A 19,725-nucleotide genomic window follows, 5' to 3' on the forward strand; every position below is an offset into this window, starting at 1 on the left:
CAATATTGCCGGTTCATTTTGAAGTTCTATTACCAAATGCTATCCACATTGGACCGGTTGAAACGTGTTTCTCTCAGCACATCGAGTTTACTGGTATCAGGCAAAAATTGCTGGATTAAACTTGTCTACCCCCAGTACCTAGCTGTACATACGTAGAAGCTTTCAAGAAAACCGAAACATCCCTGCAAACTAGAACGGCAATGTGCAGCAACGCAAAATTGCACCTAGCCAAAGCAAAGAGAGAAAATGAGCATGAGAGTCCTCCCTCGGTTACCATCAATGTGCGATCGGTTCGAGTTGGTAGCGAATAGTTGCATTTTCCAGCAGAACTGGTAAAAACGCTGCGAAGGAGTAACTAGTATCGATCGGTTTAGAGACGAGTGCAGAGGTTAATAGCACTGCTGGAAACGAGACGCACTACTGGACAGTGAATGAGTTCATTTAGTTGCAAAGCGGGAAAACCCGTGTCCTTTACAAGAAGTTCGGATTCTGCTTCTCTCTTCGCCCGTGAATTCGGCTTTGATCGAGAGAGTTTCTATGAGTGCTAGTGTTGTCCTGGATAATGGGTCACTTGTATATTCTCGTTTGCTGATCGGATGCTGCAACGGGAGAAAATCTCTGTCGCCGCACAATTGCTCTCCTGAAACTGATCGGGCGCGCGATCTTGTGCCGCCATGCTAGAATTTATATATTGATGCGAACAACTCTGGAGGACTTCAATCTAGTGCGATCAGCAGTTTAGGACCGTTGAGTTCTTTTTTGAGAAGAGCAGGGAAACGGCGCTGGCGTCCTCCTGTGGTAGAACGAAAAGTTGCCTTCTAGAATACTTGCAAAAAAGTTTCGTACGGTGAATTTATTGTGGCAAAGATGTGCTAAAATCAACAATTTCGAAATTGATACAAATCAGTTTATTCGTGGTATCAAGTGTGATAGAAAAAATCACGTGGTTGTGTAACGGTGATTGTTCTAATATCTGGAATCAAAAATTCTATTGTTCGTGGAATTTGTTTCGAACTGAGTAACACAAATCTAACATGGCTCCAAAACCACAAGAAAATATTTCGGTAGTGCACGCCGGGGACGACGACATGCCGGGATCATTGAATAATGCGAGCAGTCTGGGCAATCTTAGCAATAACCTGAAATTGAACGGCTTCATCAACAATGGCTTCGTTTCGGACTGTCCTGTCATGGCGGATAAGAATGATAAAACAAAGGAGCCTGATTTGAAACAAAAAAATGGTAAAAAGGCTGGTTCCGTCGCGCTGAATGTTATACGAGAGAAACCCATTGTCGATTTCGATGACCTTTTACCACATATTGGAGAATTTGGCCGCTACCAGAAGATCCTGTTTTTACTGATGATCCCGTTTGCGTTTTTCGTGGCATTCGTTTACTTCTCGCAAATTTTCATCACTCTCGTTCCGGAAGAACACTGGTGCAGGGTCCCGGAATTAGAACATTTGTCTGTGGAAGATCGGTGAGTACGATTGTTTATATCACGAAACCAACAACCTTTCGAATTGCACAGAACCAGTCGCTTCCACGTGCGCTTGTTATTGTAACGTCGAAAAAAAAATCGTAACACTTGGCTGGGCACACTTTTTAGGAAACGACTATAACCAAAGGTTCGCAGCAAATGTGTTGATATAAAAGAGACGCTTGAGATTGTAATTTTAACGTCGACTCAGCACATGTATGTCATTTGTAGGATCTCGAGCCGCGGAATTATTCTGGTCAGTGCGCGATCGCATCAGTTCTCGATCTTATGTACTTAAATACTTGTGACGAACAAAAACAATAAAAACCGAACGTCGGTTCGGAAGGCATTCGATAGAGCCATCTAGGAAAAAATAAGTCTCAAGGTTTATGTTCGTTTTTGCTCTACAGTCAGCGGTGCGCGGTCCGGGTATAGTTTAAAACTTGTTGCAGCATTGTATTAAAATAAACGCTTATTTATTAATTTAAAGTTATGACGTCACAACTGTATAATGCTTTTTCTCCCTATTTGTTTTCGATGGCTATCTGGCTATACGATTGATATTTAATGGATCTGTTATTGTTAGAAATGCATCCAAAATTGTTAGAAATGACAATATTTGATTTTTTAGTTCACATGATGATTTTCGCGAGGAATATTTTTTTCTCGCCAGAAAGCATTTAGTGACAAAACTTTTTCTCCAACAATGAAACATATTTTCAAGCGTTCAAGAGATATGTGAAAGTGTTCTTCTATTGAATTTTCAAAAAGCTATAACTTATAAAACATTTAGAAGTGTAGTTAATCGCGTCCCTAACATTGTAAAATATGACAAAAGCTAATTTGACTCGATTTATCCACGAATCTACTCAGATAAGCAAAACACAATGTTTTCAAAAATAGTGAACAAAGTTAAACTTCGAAGACCATGAATATGAATGTTCAAATAGCTTGTGAGCGCTGATAACTGTCTTCATACTTAGAAGATAGAAGTAAGACTATGACAATATGACTTTAAAGCCATTCATACACAACGACGTCCTCTAAGAACGGATATTGGACTTTTTAACACTTTACGGCTGTCTACGAAGGGGGAATTTAAAACTTGTATGCAAATACCTATCGATCCAGCTTGATTAATTTCCTTTATGTTGTTGTTATGACTTGTGCAATATATTTTCCAAGGCAGCCCGATGAAACAAACTATTTATTCTTACCCATGTGCTTTATATATTTGCAAATCAACTACTACAACTATACCCAATAATCGATATGTTTTCTTCTCCAACGGTCGCATGGTAAAGAAATTTGAAATTCATTATTTATCGTTACAAATGTGAACTCATACTAACGAGCCAAGATAACGGAACCATGATTATCTGTAAACCACACCGCACGGTTTAGTAGTTCCTTAAGGGGAGGGGTAGGGTCTAACACTTTTGAAAAATCATTAATTATTTTCTTTGTATTTTCTCATAATAAAACATTTCAAGAATCTTCTGTGAAATTTCCAAGCCTATCGGAGAAAAACTCGGCAAGTTATGGGCCTTTATCTTTGCTTATCTCATACTGCGAAGAGATAAGAGCTCGGCACACAGGTCCAAGATTTCTGCTTCGATCGATTTAAAAACTTGACAAAACATTCTTGAAATGTTTCATTATAAAAGAATACAAAAGAAAAAATATGATTTTGTGTAAATGTTAGACCCTACGGCCTCCCTTGAGTAATAAATTTTTTCCATTGATTTTATAGAGAAAAAACTTTCAACGCGTTTTTCTTGAAAGCAGGTTTTGAAAGTCCGTGTCCATTTTCATTCAAAAACTACTGAACCAATTTTTTTCAAATTTTGCACACACTTTCTACATATAAAAAACCAGACCCCAACGTTTTCCTTTTCCTTGTTTGTTACTTTGGGGAGATTTTACAGCTACAAAATAACGAATTTTTTCGTGAAAAATCGCAGTTTTCACTTTAAACAACACCAAAAATAAAAAAATTTAAAAAAATCAAACAGAAACGTTGGGGTCTAGAAAAACATCTACTCTATCTATGCTGCTTTGATTTGTTGACTTCTTATCAGTCTGCGCTGAGATACAGTGGATACCGCAAATCATGATTTTCGAGAAGAGTTCTCAAAAATACCTCCTCACCGACTTATTTCCCAATATTTTTCCACGAAAAAATTACAAAATGTTGTTCGAATGACGCTTTTTATAATGCAAAAAGTTTTAATTTATTTTGTAGCACGATAACTCTGAAAAACCCACCCACTTGGAAAAAACCTTTTTCATGCTCAATTTTTCATGAAGGATAGTAAATACACTTCCATATGATATCTGTATCATCTCAGCAATCTCACGGAGCTTCACTTCACGATCTTTCATTATAATTTTTGTCACTTCACTCCTATTTTCCGGTGTAACGACTTCCACAGGTCTACCCGAGCGTTCCGCGTCATTTGTGTCGGTACGACCACGTTTAAACTCGGGAACCACCGACAAATCGTTGCTTTTGATGGACAAGAGTCCGAATAACATTTTTCAATCCATTGTTTCGCTTGCACGGTGTTTTCACCCATTAGAAAACAATGTTTTATCAAAACACGAAACTCTCATTCAGTAAAAACCATTCAAGCGAAGAGGTTGTGTTTCGATTGTACTGGCTCGTGAGTTAACGGCTGCTACCGAGACAATTCTAAGCTTCAGGTAGTTAAACTGCCCATAGCAAACGCAATATTCGGGGCGTTTCCCGACTGGAAAGCTAGCAACGAAGGCCATCCCGTTCATACGCACAGAGGTGTAGAAACACAGAGGTGCGAGAGGATAGAAGTGACGAGTCACAGAGGTGCCATCGCATAAAGGTGCGAAGACGAAGGGGTGCAAAGGCACAAAGGTGCTAAAGCAACCCAGTGCTGATCTACCAGGTACCAGAATTTGTACGCTGCGTAGGATCAAAAGAGACGGCATATATCGCGAGGTGCTACACTGCAAGCATCGCATTTGATCGCCACCAAGAGCAAAAGCACTGTACCTGGGGTCAGGTACAGACAGCACAGCAAGTGCAGTGGTGTTCACAACGACGGCAGAGCAACTGAGATAGCAGTAAACGACAGAAGACTGCCAATTGGAAACAGCAGAAGACTGCCAATTGGAAACCGTTGGAAGAGCTTCACGTCGTTCTTCACGATAAAGGAACAGAGACAGCTACAAGGTAGATTTAATTTAATTTATTTTTTATTTCTTATATCTGAAATTTTACTAAACATAAGTTTTTATTTTGGTATTATTAATTTACAAAAAAATTTAATGTAATGGATGATCTCATGGAAGATCATCCGAATCCGATTCCGGATACTAGTAAGAGTTTAAATACTCCGAGGGCTAAACATTATCCACAGGGTACCACTGGGCCATGGATAGTCTATCTTCGAAAAAAAGAAAAGATTTTAAATTTGATGCAAATTACCAAGGATTTGACATCACATTTCTCTGAAGTTAAAGAAATATGTAAAGTTAATTGAGATAAAATTCGAGTTGTTGTCAACGACTTGAAACAGGCGAACGAAATTGTAACCTGTAAATTATTTTCTGTTGAATATCGAGTTTACATTCCATCGAAGGAGGTGGAAATTGACAGTGTTGTGACTGAAGCAAGTCTGACGGCCGATGATTTACTTAAAAATGGAGTTGGTCGTTTTAAAAACTCCATGCTTGAGGGAGTTAAGATACTCGAGTGCAAGCAATTGTACTCAGCATCTATTGTCGATGGAAAAAAGTCGTATCGTCCCTCAGATTCGTTTCGTGTAACATTTGCCGGATCTGCGTTGCCTAGCCATGTCTATATCGATAAAATTCGTCTTCCTGTTCGGCTTTTCGTACCGCATGTTATGAATTGCACGAACTGTAAAAAATTCGGGCATACAGCTACTTACTGTAGTAATAAGTCCAAATGTATCAAATGTCAAGGGCCTCATAAGGATAATCTTTGCGATAAAGATGTTGAAAAATGTGTTTATTGTGGGGAGAGACCTCATGATGATCTTTCAGTATGCGCTGCATTTAGGTTGCGTAAAGACAAAATGAAGCTTTCTTTAAAAGCACGGTCTAAGCGCACATATGCAGAAATGCTTAAAACGGTCATACATGTCTCCCCCTTGGAAACCGAAAACGGTTTTTCAAATCTTATGGAGCCAGAGGAATCTGACTCCGACGGAAATAGTGAAGATACCTCGTTTGTCACTCCTCGAGGGTCTGTTAAGAGGAGATTAACAAACCACAAAATACCTAAAAAGACACCTAAAATTACATCTTCAAAAAAAGATCCCCGTGTTAAAGCTAAAAAGCCAAATTTAAAACCAAAAACTGTGCCTCCTGGTTTGTCAAATTCACAAACCAATCCAGGAACTAGCTCAAGAAAAGACAATAATCCAGTGGGCTCCGTTTCACATTCACCAGCAGGATTACTTAAGTTTTCGGAAATTGTAGAATGGATTTTCGCAGCATTCAATATTTCTGAACCTCTAAAGACTATCATAACGGCATTCCTTCCAATAGCTAGAACTTTTTTGAAACAGTTATCAGCTCAATGGCCAGTTCTTTCAGGTTTTGTATCATTTGATGGATAATTTATCATCCGCCGCAAATGATTCAATCACTGTTCTGCAGTGGAATTGTCGAAGCATCATGCCAAAACTTGATTCATTTAAAGTTTTGTTGCATAGTCAAAAATGTGATGTATTTACTTTGTGCGAAACATGGCTTACATCAAACATAGCCTTAAATTTTAATGACTTTAACATTATACGTCTCGATAGAGACTCTCCGTATGGTGGAGTGCTTTTAGGAATTAAGAAATGTTATTCCTTTTATAGATTAAATATTCCTTCGACTTCTAGTATAGAAGTTGTTGCTTGTCAAATAAACATTAAAGGAAAGGACATTTGCATTGCTTCAGTATATATTCCTCCAAGAGCTCAAGTTGGACAACGACAGCTTAATGAAATTGTCGAAGCCCTTCCTGCTCCACGTTTGATTTTAGGAGATTTCAATTCGCACGGAATAATGTGAGGTTCCGTTTACAATGATAGCAGATCATCCTTAATATATAATATTTGCGACAATTTTAGCATGACGGTACTAAATATGGGTAGCATGACACGGATCCCAAGACCTCCTGCACGTCCAAGTGCATTAGATTTATCTCTTTGCTCGACTTCAATTCGACTAGATTGCACCTGGAAAGTATTTCTTGATTTACACGGTAGCGATCATTTACCAATCATCATCTCAATTAGCAGTAACAAAGGCATTGCTAATTCAGTTAATATTCCATATGATTTGACAAAAAATATTGACTGGATTAAATACCAAAGTAATATTTCAAGTGCCTTAACTTCAATGGAAGAGCTCCCCCCACTTGAAGAATATGACTTCCTCGTTTGTTCGATTCTGGAGGCCGCAGAACAAGCCCAATCCAAACGATTTCTTGGTCCATCGTCTAAAAGAAGGCCTCCAAACCCTTGGTGGGACAAAGAGTGCTCAGATGCTAAGCACGCGAAACAAAATGCCTTCAAGACGTTTTTAAAACGAGGAGGAGCAACTCCTCAGAATTTTGAAAAATTCTTGACTTTAGAAACCAAGTACAAGAGCATACTTCGGGCCAAGAAATGTAGCTATTGGAGACATTTTGTCGAAGGTTTGTCAAGAGAAACCTCAATGAGCACTCTTTGGAATACGGCCAGACGAATGAGGAATCGTAACGTAGGAAATGAGAGTGAGGAATACTCGAACCGATGGATATTTGATTTTGCGAGGAAAGTTTGTCCAGATTCTGTTCCTACGCGTAGCATTATTAGGGAATCTTTTTCAAATAATGGTTCCATTGATAGCCCCTTTTCAATGATGGAATTTTCCATAGCACTCATGTCTTGTAACAATAACGCTCCTGGGTTGGACAGAATTAAATTCAACTTGGTGAAGAATCTGCCCGACCTCGCAAAAAGACGTTTGTTGGAATTGTTCAACAAGCTTCTTGAGCAAAATATTGTTCCACCTAACTGGAGGCAAGTGAAAGTTATCGCCATTCAAAAGCCGGGGAAATCAGCTTCCAATCACAACTCATATAGACCCATCGCGATGTTGTCCTGCATCAGAAAATTGTTCGAAAAAATTATTCTACGACGTCTCGACACTTGGGTCGAGACGAACGGTTTGTTGTCAGATACTCAGTTTGGCTTCCGTAGAAATAAAGGGACGAATGATTGCCTTGCATTACTTTCGTCTGACATCCAAATTGCCTTCGCTCAAAAGCAACAAATGGCATCTGTATTTTTAGACATTAAAGGAGCATTTGATTCAGTTTCCATTGATGTTCTTTCAGACAAGCTTCACCAACATGGTTTGTTGTCAGATACTCAGTTTGGCTTCCGTAGAAATAAAGGGACGAATGATTGCCTTGCATTACTTTCGTCTGACATCCAAATTGCCTTCGCTCAAAAGCAACAAATGGCATCTGTATTTTTAGACATTAAAGGAGCATTTGATTCAGTTTCCATTGATGTTCTTTCAGACAAGCTTCACCAACATGGACTCCCAGCGGTTATAAATAATTATTTGCACAACCTTTTGTCAGAGAAACGCATGCATTTTTCACATTGCGATTTGGTAACATTCAGAATTAGCTACATGGGTCTACCGCAAGGCTCTTGCCTCAGTCCGCTCCTCTATAATTTTTACGTGAATGACATTGACAGCTGTCTAGTATCCCCATGTACACTAAGACAATTGGCAGATGATGGCGTGGTTTCAGTTACTGGACCCAAAGCTATTGATCTGCATAAACCATTGCAAGATCCCTTAGATAACTTGTCCGTTTGGGCTGTCCATCTGGGTATCGAATTCTCTGCGGAGAAAACAGAGCTGGTCGTCTTTTCAAGAAAGCATGATCCCGCGCAGCTTCAGCTTCATATGATGGGAAGAATGATCCAACAGGTTTTGACTTTCAAATACTTCGGGGTGTGGTTTGATTCCAAATGCACGTGGGGAGGACACATTAGGTTTCTGATAACAAAATGCCAACAAAGAGTAAATTTTCTTCGAACAATAACCGGATCTTGGTGGGGTGCTCATCCGGAAGATCTAATAAAATTGTATCAGACAACGATACTTTCAGTGATGGAATATGGATGCGTTTGCTTTCGTTCCGCTGCAAACTCTCATATTATCAAATTAGAGCGAATTCAATATCGTTGTTTGCGAATTGCTTTAGGGTGCATGCATTCGACACATACAATGAGTCTTGAAGTTCTGGCGGGAGTTCTTCCATTGAAGGATCGTTTTTGGGAGCTTTCGTCGCGACTGCTAATAAGATGCGAGGTACTGAATCCCCTAGTTATTAATAACTTCGAAAGGCTAGTTGAGCTTCAATCTCAAACAAGTTTCATGACTGTATATTTTAACCATATGTCACAGGAAATCAACCCTTCAAGATATATTCCTATCCGTGTCAGCATCCTAAATGTCCCTGACTCAACTTTATTTTTCGACACATCCATGCAGCGCGAAGTGCGTGGAATTCCGGAACACCTACGCTCGTTGGAAATCCCAAAAATATTTACAAGTAAGTTCAGGCATATCGACTCTGAGAAAATGTTTTACACGGACGGATCGCGAATTGAAGAAGCGACAGGGTTTGGTATGTTCAACAATAATGTTTCGGTCTCCTTTAGGCTTCAAGAACCTGCATCTGTTTATATAGCAGAGTTAGCAGCAGTTCATTATAGTTTGAGTGTAATCGTCACATTATCTCCAAACCATTATTTTCTTTTCACAGATAGTCTGAGTGCAATTGAAGCCATTCGCTCAAAGGCTGCTGGCAAAAATGAACCTTTTTTCTTGGGCAAAATAAAACAGTGCCTGAACGTCATATTGAATAATAATTATCAAATCACAATAGTTTGGGTCCCGGCTCATTGCTCCATTCCAGGCAATGAAAGAGCCGATATTTTAGCCAAACGTGGTGCTATTGAGGGTGAAATTTATGAGAGACCAATTGCTTTCAATGAATTCTATAGCGCGTCTCGCCAAAGAACACTTGCCAGCTGGCAAGCTTCTTGGGATAAAGATGATCTGGGTCGGTGGATGCACTCAATTATTCCTAAAATATCGACAAAGGCATGGTTCAGGGGATTGGATGTGAGTAGAGATTTCATTCGTGTGATGTCCAGACTCATGTCCAATCACTACACGTTAGATGCACATCTCCTTCGAATTGGACTTTCCGAGACTAATCATTGTGCTTGTGGCGAAGGTTACCGCGATATTGACCATGTTGTTTGGACATGCGTGGAGTATCGTGATGTCAGATCTCAACTAATAAATTCCTTGCGTACCCAAGGTAGACTATCCAATGTCCCAGTTCGCGACATTCTTGCTTGTCGTGACGTTCCTTACATGAAACTTCTTTATTATTTCATTAAGTCCATTGGAGTTCCAATTTAAATTTTATTTTATGTTAGATTGTTTTCTCTTCCATGAGTTCAACCAATAGCCAGCTATCTTATATTAAATAAAAGTGATGAACTGATACAAACAAACCTGAAATAGTTATAAGATCATGTACAAAATAAATGTATTTCATTTAATGTAATTTATAATAGCAACTCGCTTGATAAAAACAGTGTTTAGATTAACTAATGAATACCAACATACTAATAGGATATTCGAAATGTATTAGGTTTAAAGTACTATGTATTGTAGATGCCACGGCGAAGAAAAACTTATGTATATTGCCTATGAAATAAACGTATTTATGAAAAAAAAAACACGAAACTCGGTTTTTTCCATTTTTTAAACAAACTACAAAACGACTTTACTCCAACCTCGATAACTCAGCTGTTTCTGGTCGGATCGACTTAAAATTTTGACCCGTTTCAAACAAAGGTTAGTACTCTAGAAAGACGTGGTTACTGGTTTACTACGAGCGCCATCTCTGCTTTAGTCTCGGGACTTATTGATCCATGTGTTACTTTAGTCATTTAAATCTGAGTTTGCGAGGATCGGTCTGGCTAAAAAATTGAAGTGATTTCCTGTTTGGAGCACCTGAACACACTCCCGGTACTTTCGGAACCAGGATCGAGCGATCCGGTATACCCAAAGTCAACCTATTTGGTCATAAACTAACCACACATGCTTAATTGAAAATATATTCGTCTATTTGAATCTATTTGGCTTGTTTTTACCGTGTCATGTATGAAAACATGCTCCTGAAAATGGAAATTTTATACTTATCAGCCTGCAAGTCATATCCTGATGAAATTCGGTAATTTCGAAAAATCAGTTCAGCCATCTTTGAGAAACCGTAGTGCGTTCCAAACCGAATAGCGGTAAAATTGAAATAAGGTTATTTGATTAATAAGAAGTTTAAATCAATATTATTATGAATTGAAAAACACTGCCGTCTTTCTCCCAAAAAGATGGAGCTAAAGTAATTCCTATCCTCAAACCTGATAAAAATCCAGTAGAAACATCAAGTTATCGACCAATTAGTTTACTTGCTTCTATCAGTAAACTTTTTGAAAAAATTATCTTGTCGAGAATGATGACTCATATGATTGGGAATTCAATTTTTTTACCAGAGCAGTTTGGATTTCGTCATGAACATTCAACTACTCATCAACTTGTCAGAGTAACGATCATGATAAAAGCAAATAAATCTTCTGGGTTATCCACTGGAGTTGCTCTTCTAGACATAGAAAAAGCATTCGACAGTGTTTGGCACAAAGGTTTAATAGCAAAAATGTCTGATTTCCGGTTTCCTATTTGTTTGATCAAAATGATTCAAAATTATTTAATTGATCGTACTCTTCAGGTTATTTATCAGAATTGTAAATCTGAATTGCTACCCGTACGAGCCGGTGTTCCGCAAGGGTCGAGCGTAGCTCCAATCTTGTATAATATTTTCACCTCTGATCTTCCAAATCTACCCATTGGTTGTCAGAAATCGTTATTCTGTGACGACACAAGTCTGTTAGCCACAGGTAGAAATCTAAGAGTGATCTGCAGTCGCCTACAAAGAAGTTTAAATATTTTCAGTGATTATCTGTCAAACTGGAAAATTAAACCAAATGCAGCAAAAACGCAATTAATTATCTTTCCTCATTAGCCAAGAGTTTCTTTTCTTAAACTAAACAATAATCACGTTATCAAATTGAATGGCTTGGAATTGACATGGTCTGATCAAGCAAAATACTTAGGTTTAACGTATAACAAAACACTCACTTTCAAGGATCACATTGAAGGAATCCAGGCAAATTGTAATAAATAGAATAAATGTTTATAACCTCTCATAAACAGAAATTCTAAGCTCTGTCTAAAAAACAAATTAATAATTTATAAACAAATTATCAGACCAGCCATGCTTTATGCAGTACCAATATGGTCAAGTTGTTGTTCTACCAGGAAGAAAACGCTTCAAAGGATTCAGAATAAAATTTTGAAAATGATTTTGAAGCGTCCTCCCTGGATTAGTACAAATGAGTTACACAGACTCACAAATATAGAACCATTAGATGTAATCACATAATCTTATAAGCAAATTCCGACAGAAATCGATGCAATCTTCAATTGAATCGATTCGCGCTCTGTGTTAGTTAGTATCACAGAATTGCGGAAGCAAATGATGTCTTCATGGTAATAACTAAATCATGTATATAATAGGGCTGAAAAGTCACTTTTCCAATAAATAGTTACTAAATAGAAAAAAACGTCTTTATAATGCAGATGCCATGAACGATTATATTTCCAAAAAAACTGTGCTAAAATCGAAACGAGTTGTCATTAAAAAGGGGTGCTGTACACAGTTTTTTAGGTACTTAGAAACAATTAAATAGGGAAAAATCGCTATTTTCGATATTTCCGTTAAAAATGGACGTATTTAACAATTTATGGCTTGGTGAATAGCTATTACCGTTTGAAATTTAGATCTCAAAACATATTTTGTTTGAAGTTGTAACAGATATTGTCAAAAATTGATTATTTTGACATAAGACTTCGTATAACTATACGAAAAGTAAATATGTAATCTCAAAATCATTCAATAGCGTTCAGGCTGACGAGAAGACATTTCAGTTGCGACTAGTTTGATCTAAATAGGTCCAGTCATATCTGAGATCTCAAACTCAATCAGGCACACGAACGGACATTTCTCAGTTCATCGAGCTGAATCGATTGATATATGACATTCGGCCCTTGGAAGGTTTTTCTGAAGTGTGAACGAATTTTATACCTATATTTTATTTTTATAAAAAAGATAAAACGCCCGAAGTTACTTATCTATCAAAAAATATCCATTCTGTATCAATAGCGAAACATGCAAATTTTAACAAGACACAGTTGTTGCGTGGGCAGTGTGTTTGTATGACAAGCAACTATGAAACTCTACAAACTACAAAGTTTTCAATCGAGATTTCTTGTTGGCGTTGTCACTTATACGATGGTTTGAAATTTTTAACATTCATTGCTTGAGAATCCTCTAGACCATTCATTTTAATCTAAGTTTTATTTACTAATTAGAAAAGTTCTAGGCTCAAAGATTTGTTTTCATTTTTCACAGTCACTATCTTGTAGATAGGAAACTGAAAGTTGGATCCGGATAAAGCTCAACAATAACTAATAACATCCTAGAAATCTGTATTCATAGAAATTGGATCCGAAAACCGCAAATATAATGTTATAATCATCTAACAATATCTGCAAGTTAGAAATGGTCGGGTAGGCATTTTTTCAAACCCGAACTCAACTCGATCGAAAATAAAATGCTCTAACCTGTACCCTACCCAAACCCGATATTAATTTTTCGTCCAAACCCGAACCCGAAAAATGTACCAAAACCCGAAAAAACTCGAAACCCGACCAAATTTTTGAACCCGTACCCGACTCGTACCCGTTGAAAATGAAAAAACAAACATTTTTTTTCTGTACCCGAGCTCGACCAATACACGTCGGGTACGGGTTAGGGTTTGGTTTCAGGTACAAATATCTGAAACCCGATCATCTGTGTTGCAAATTAGAAAAAAAATACAGATTCCTATTAACTTAATCGGGTTTTCAAAATCATCTTATACGTACCTGATTTTCGTATTCAGTCGCTCACTTGATGTTTGCAAATAGGATATTTTCGAACTTGCATTGACCCTAATTATCATTTTTCGAAATATGCATATTACTTATAGGTCTATATCCTTGAAAATCATTCTTTAATCCGTATCAATATGGCATAAATTCGTGTAAACCAAGAACAAGCCTAATGGGGTGGTTGTTGACCATGTTGTCATATAATCGGATCAATATATGGCTTAAATTATTTACCTGTTTGTTCTGTTTATTTGAGCCTAAGGATTATATCTTACTTCCATCGGAGCGTTAATGAGGGTGGACAGTAGGGTGGGACAAGGTTGTATGGGAAAAATTATTTTCTCGCTCCACCAAACTTTTCGTGTTCCTTTTGAATCCCATAAGCACCATGCAAAATTTTAGCTCGTTAGGAGAAACTATATTTTCGCGCCCGCGGTTCAAAGTTTGTATGGGATTTAGTATGGGAAAACTAACTTTTAACAAAAAAATAATCTGGAGGTCACCCTATATACTCAAAAAATCAGCGGGCATGTACTTTTTGTAGGAAATTTAATGAGGAAGAAAACCTTCGAAGACTGTAACATAATCCGACATCTGTAAAAAATGGTATTAAAGAAAAACCGACACAAGGTCCGAACGATGGCTCATTCCTTAATGTATCTAGCACCACTGCTGCTAATGGTGGTAATATAATTTTACTTTCTTTTATTATGCTACAAAAATTGATCTGAGTTGTTTGATGTCTTTACAATAGTTGCTCGGTGTAGTTCGAAGATTTTTTTAATCTTAAAAACCATGTTCCAAAACTCACTGTAAAGATACACAAAAAACTAACTTTTTTATTTGAAGAAATACAATTTTGAAGTCTTCCACAATATTGTTGATAAACTCAAATACTATAACTTTGTCGAAGACATAAACCATCTGCCTCATATGGTTTAGAAGATATGGACGATAGAAAAATAAGAAAAAGAAAATCTTGGAATCAATGTTTTTTTCATAGTATTAAATGAAATCATCCATATCTTCTAAACCATATGAGGCAGATGGTTTATGTCTTCGACAAAGTTATAGTATTTGAGTTTATCAACAATATTGTGGAAGACTTCAAAATTGTATTTCTTCAAATAAAAAAGTTAGTTTTTTGTGTATCTTTACAGTGAGATTTGGAACATGGTTTTTAAGATTAAAAAAATCTTCGAACTACACCGAGCAACTATTGTAAAGACATCAAACAACTCAGATCAATTGTTGTAGCATAATAAAAGAAAGTAAAATTATATTACCACCATTAGCAGCAGTGGTGCTAGATACATTAAGGAATGAGCCATCGTTCGAACCTTGTGTCGGTTTTTCTTTAATAACATTTTTTACAGATGTCGGATTATGTTACAGTCTTCGAAGGTTTTCTTCCTCATTAAATTTCCTACAAAAAGTACATGCCCGCTGATTTTTTGAGTATATAGGGTGACCTCCAGATTATTTTTTTGTTAAAAGTTAGTTTTCCCATACTAAATCCCATACAAACTTTGAACCGCGGGCGCGAAAATATAGTTTCTCCTATCGAGCTAAAATTTTGCATGGTGCTTATGGGACCCAAAAGGAACACGAAAAGTTTAGTGGAGCTGAAATCAATATTTTGTCCCACCCTAGTGGACAGCATTCACATCAAGATGTACACAACGTAAGCAAAATTAACACTTGTCCATCCAAACAATACACAATTTTCCAGGTACTGAAGTAATTGATCTGCTAGCTTTGGTGTCTCCGTCCCATACATTCTGCTTTTATCTCTTCTCTTTGCCATTTTGCGGACTCGTATTCATGACAACAATTAAAACAGTTAAAAGACATTGAGTTTCAAAAAGACATATTAGGGGCTGGGGTCCACTAGGAGATTGATAGTACCTATTAGCTCTCTCCGGACTGTACCAGCCTAGATGCCGTGTGGAATCCGGCGGAAAAAAATGAACCAAGAATAGATCCACTGGGTTCCTGCTTCCATGTCGTAAAAGGCGACAATTGCAGAAGTTTCTTTTTCCTTTCAGTTATCAGATATTTTCAATGTTTTACTTCTGATTACTCTATTTTACTAAATCATCTCTTTATTCAATCTATCAATTTCCGTCTAGCTTCGGAGAAAAGTTTCATTAGGAATGATTTCTTCTTCCATGTTATTGATTGTCTTTCAGGATTATAAAATGAATGATAAAAATAAACCATTGCACAAATCCGTTTATATTACAAAGTTAATAACAGAGATAACATATATCGGTATATTGAATACATAGTAAAAAACACTTGATATTAATATTTCAAACAGTAAATTAATATTTTTCTCGGTAGCCGGCTGCCCAGATCAACTAATATAACCAATTAATAATTTCAATAAATAATTAAAATAATAAAGCGGAAATAATAAAGAATCAAGACGCGCGTGAAATCTATTGACCTTTGTTTGGTGATTTAAAATGATTTTATAATAACTGTTTAGAATATTTCAATGCAATGAATCAACTTTTTTGTCTAAATCCTATTCGCTCGTTTATTTTGTATCACGTAGTTTCATTTATAAAAACGTGCTTAATCCACCTAGCAGTGAGATGATACCTTTTTTTTATCAATCCGCATGTGTTTTTTGCATGACTAAAAAAAACGCGAAAGGTAGATGCATAAACGAGTGACTGCATACTCGACAGCCGGCTGTCCGGAGTTTTGTCAATTTCGGAGATTGACTGTTTCGTGCATTATATTGCCAGCACAAAGTAACACATAAAACGATAATACTTAAAAACATTCTTGGTAGCCGGCTACCCAGAGCAATAAACACATGATAACATTATTAAAACATTTACTAACAAAGTATCCTCTCCTGTGATGCATGTGGGAATGCAGAGGATTCCTCGGTTCTTAGTAGCAACATGCATCGAACTAACAATCCTTTCCCTCCCAAGTAGATCGGCATTCGGACGTGGCCGGCGTCGGTATTGATCAGCATGCATGGTTCAATACAGTTTGCACAGTGTGAAACAATGTGTTATTCCTAAACATGTTACTTCAAAAAATCATTTTGCAATCTCAATTGGTCCAGATCAATAACGGAGTAGCAACACACGGGCGGTCTCTAATTCTAATTCTAATTCTAATTGAGTTTCAAAAAGACATATTCATAATAATAATAATTTAAATTTGCAGTAAATGTTTCAAGTGAACAATTCCATTTGAGTACGAAGAATATTTTCGTCCAGGAAAAAAAAATTTGGAAATTTTCAAAATGATATCACAAAAAACGAAATAAAATTTCAAAATTGATTGCGTCAAGTAAATCTTTATTTCTTGTTATTGCCTTTCTCATATAGAAAGGTTATGCAATCACTATCAAAACCGACCTCTGAACCGTGTCATATACCATTCGACTCAGTTCGTCGAGTACGCAAAATGTGTGTGTGTGTGTGTGTGTGTGTGTGTGTGTGTGTGTGTGTGTGTGTGTGTGTGTGTGTGTGTGTGTGTGTGTGTGTGTGTGTGTGTGTGTGTGTGTGTGTGTGTGTATGTGTGTGTGTGTGTGTGTCACGGTCACAACAAACCGATTTCGGTTATTCTTTTGAGAATCGAAGAAAATTATTCATTACCGAACTAAGTGGAAAAATTATCATTACACCACTAGGTGGATTAAAACAGGTTTTTTTTGTATGTGTTGTAGCTGATAATTGAACAAGTTTACTACACTGTACACAACTAGAAAATAGAAATTACGTTTTCTGAAACCGACATATATGAGCGTCAAAAATGACTCAATTTTACAGTAAATCTACCTTATATTTAATGCATTCTGACATATTTTAGAGAGCCAAAACATGTAATTTAAACGTTTGCTGGCGGAGTATATTTGATGTATATTTATATCATTCTTGTAAAATTCAATCGTTTCACGGATTACGTTCTTATTAATTGTGTCATCTGTGGATTTGCGTTATCTGTAAATTTTATATTTTTTTGCTGTATAGGTCAAGATGGAGGAATAAATATGACATAGTCTTTTGAAAATAATTTTATTTTTGGGAAATTGTAGTAAAAACATTATTTCCGATCCAATTTTTGAAAGTATTTAATCCAAATTAAAAAGTTGCTAATCAAATTTTTGTGTCGTACTACCGCTCCCGAGGAACTGCGGAATTTCTGCTTAGGCCTTTTTAAGGCTAAAGTTAAATTGAGAACTGATGATGAAAATTGTCTTTTTGGTGTATGCAACATTTGGGCTCAATCAAAAAAATATGGAAAACATTAAATTTAAGAAATAGATCGTGATTCACGGTGAAACCGCTCAAGTGTAGGATGAGTTAACCCTTAATTGCATTGTATCCCCAATATGGGACACACATTTCAAAAAATTCTGAAAATTCATTGTTTTTGAAAAATCATGCAATTAAGGGTTAACGTACAAAATACGTTTCGCTGGTTAGTACTACGATCCTACTAGGAATCCTTCCAGGTCGAGGCTCGAACATATGACAACTGTCTTGTAAGACTAGCACCCTATATTAGAGATGGCAATTCGTTCGCGAACTGTTCAAAAGAACTAGTTCTTTTGAAAAGAATGAATGATCAATAGTTCCTTTTTTGAGAACGGTAGTTCTTCAGTTCAAAGTCGTGGACCTTTTTTTTGCACTCTCAATCTTTTTCGAGAACGGCAGACTCCGAAGAGAACGGTGTCTCGGTTAGTCTTTCAACAAGCAAACTAACTATGAAAAGAACAAACGAACGGCTCTCGAGAACTAGTTCTTTTAATAGAACTCTGCACCACTAAACGGTTCTTTGAACTGAACTGTTTTGCCCATCTCTACCCTATATATTGAACCGACAACTCGAATTAATCACCCCGATTCTGAATCGACTCGGATTATTTCGATCGAATGCAAAATTTTGGATTCTGTATCTCGAACGAGTTCGATTTTCCCATACAAAAGTATCACTTGATCGAATTGCAGAATGCAAATTTTTACATTCAATCAAAGTAATCCGATTCGATCGAAATACAGAATAGGGGTGAATGCGATTATAGTAAAAATAAATAGCCATTAGCTTCTCAATCGGCATAGGTATGTCAGAAAGCGTTTGTGTTCTGAGGGGTGAACAACCCTATATTGAAAATAAAAATAAGCAAAGATTATTTTTCGTAATATCAATTGTAAGTCGAGAAATTTTGAGAGCAGTCAGGCTATCGATAAAGACAAACGTAGACAAATCATTTGAACACAAATCAAAACTAGAAACTTCTCTATTTCCAATCAAATACATACATAAATACGTGGTTTAAATAACCATAACGAAGCGAGTAATTGTCTGACAATGACTCGTCTGGGTTAAGACATAATGCGCAGCTAGAACTACTTGTTCTATGCACTCGTAAGCAGAAACCAATTCAGCGCCAAAAATCTCGAGCGGGAAAAAAAGGCTTTGCTACCGATGGCATCAGTTGCATTTGAAATCATATCTATTAACATCCGGACAAGAGGCCATATTAGTCAATAATCGTACCGCACAATAAACCTACCTGAGAGTGAATTGAAATCGATTTTTGGGACACGCTGCGAGTGGATCGCTCAAAATATAAGTGTCTACGACCTTGACAACTTGATTTCTGCTCAATCCGTAGCGAGTCGCGGGCTCGTCAAAAAGTTTGGCGGTGCTCTTTAGATCCTGCTAGCACGATTCACGTCAGTAAGGTACAAACCTGAATTGCTTTCTCAATATATTCGGGCATGACTTCAAGAAATATTTCCGGGATACAACCCACAAAATAGAATTAGTATATTAGCCCGTGAATGTCGTAAAATATTCAAGTCTGGCGAATGGAAGAGTTTTGACCTGCACGATGGCATAGAGTATACGAGTTTCTTGGGCGCGATGGGTCCAAATTTAGAGTAGGACTTTTTAAAAGGTTTGACGTCATTTACTCAGGTAAGAATTTAACAGGTTACTATAAAAAGAAAACAGACAAAATGATGCTTCTACGTAAACCAGTTAGTCAGTGACGATACTAAAGTGTGTAAATCGGATAATACGAGAAATGTGATTGTATCAAAGGTACAAGCTAATTACACACATATTGATAC

At 37.0% G+C, this 19,725-nt stretch overlaps 1 protein-coding gene across 1 annotated transcript in view; it reads left to right on the top strand.

The window, feature by feature from the left end:
* The first annotated feature begins 397 nt into the window (after positions 1-397).
* The window catches only part of LOC131435220 (organic cation transporter protein), a 76,592-nt gene continuing 57,264 nt past the window's right edge, over positions 398-19,725 (top strand). The window contains exon 1 of the mRNA XM_058602883.1: positions 398-1,480. Coding sequence (XP_058458866.1) covers positions 1,035-1,480 — 446 coding nt within the window. The 5' untranslated portion in view covers positions 398-1,034. The remainder of the gene's footprint in view (positions 1,481-19,725) is intronic.

Source organism: Malaya genurostris, chromosome 3 (genome assembly GCF_030247185.1).
Source record: "Malaya genurostris strain Urasoe2022 chromosome 3, Malgen_1.1, whole genome shotgun sequence".
Classification (NCBI taxonomy): domain Eukaryota; kingdom Metazoa; phylum Arthropoda; class Insecta; order Diptera; family Culicidae; genus Malaya; species Malaya genurostris.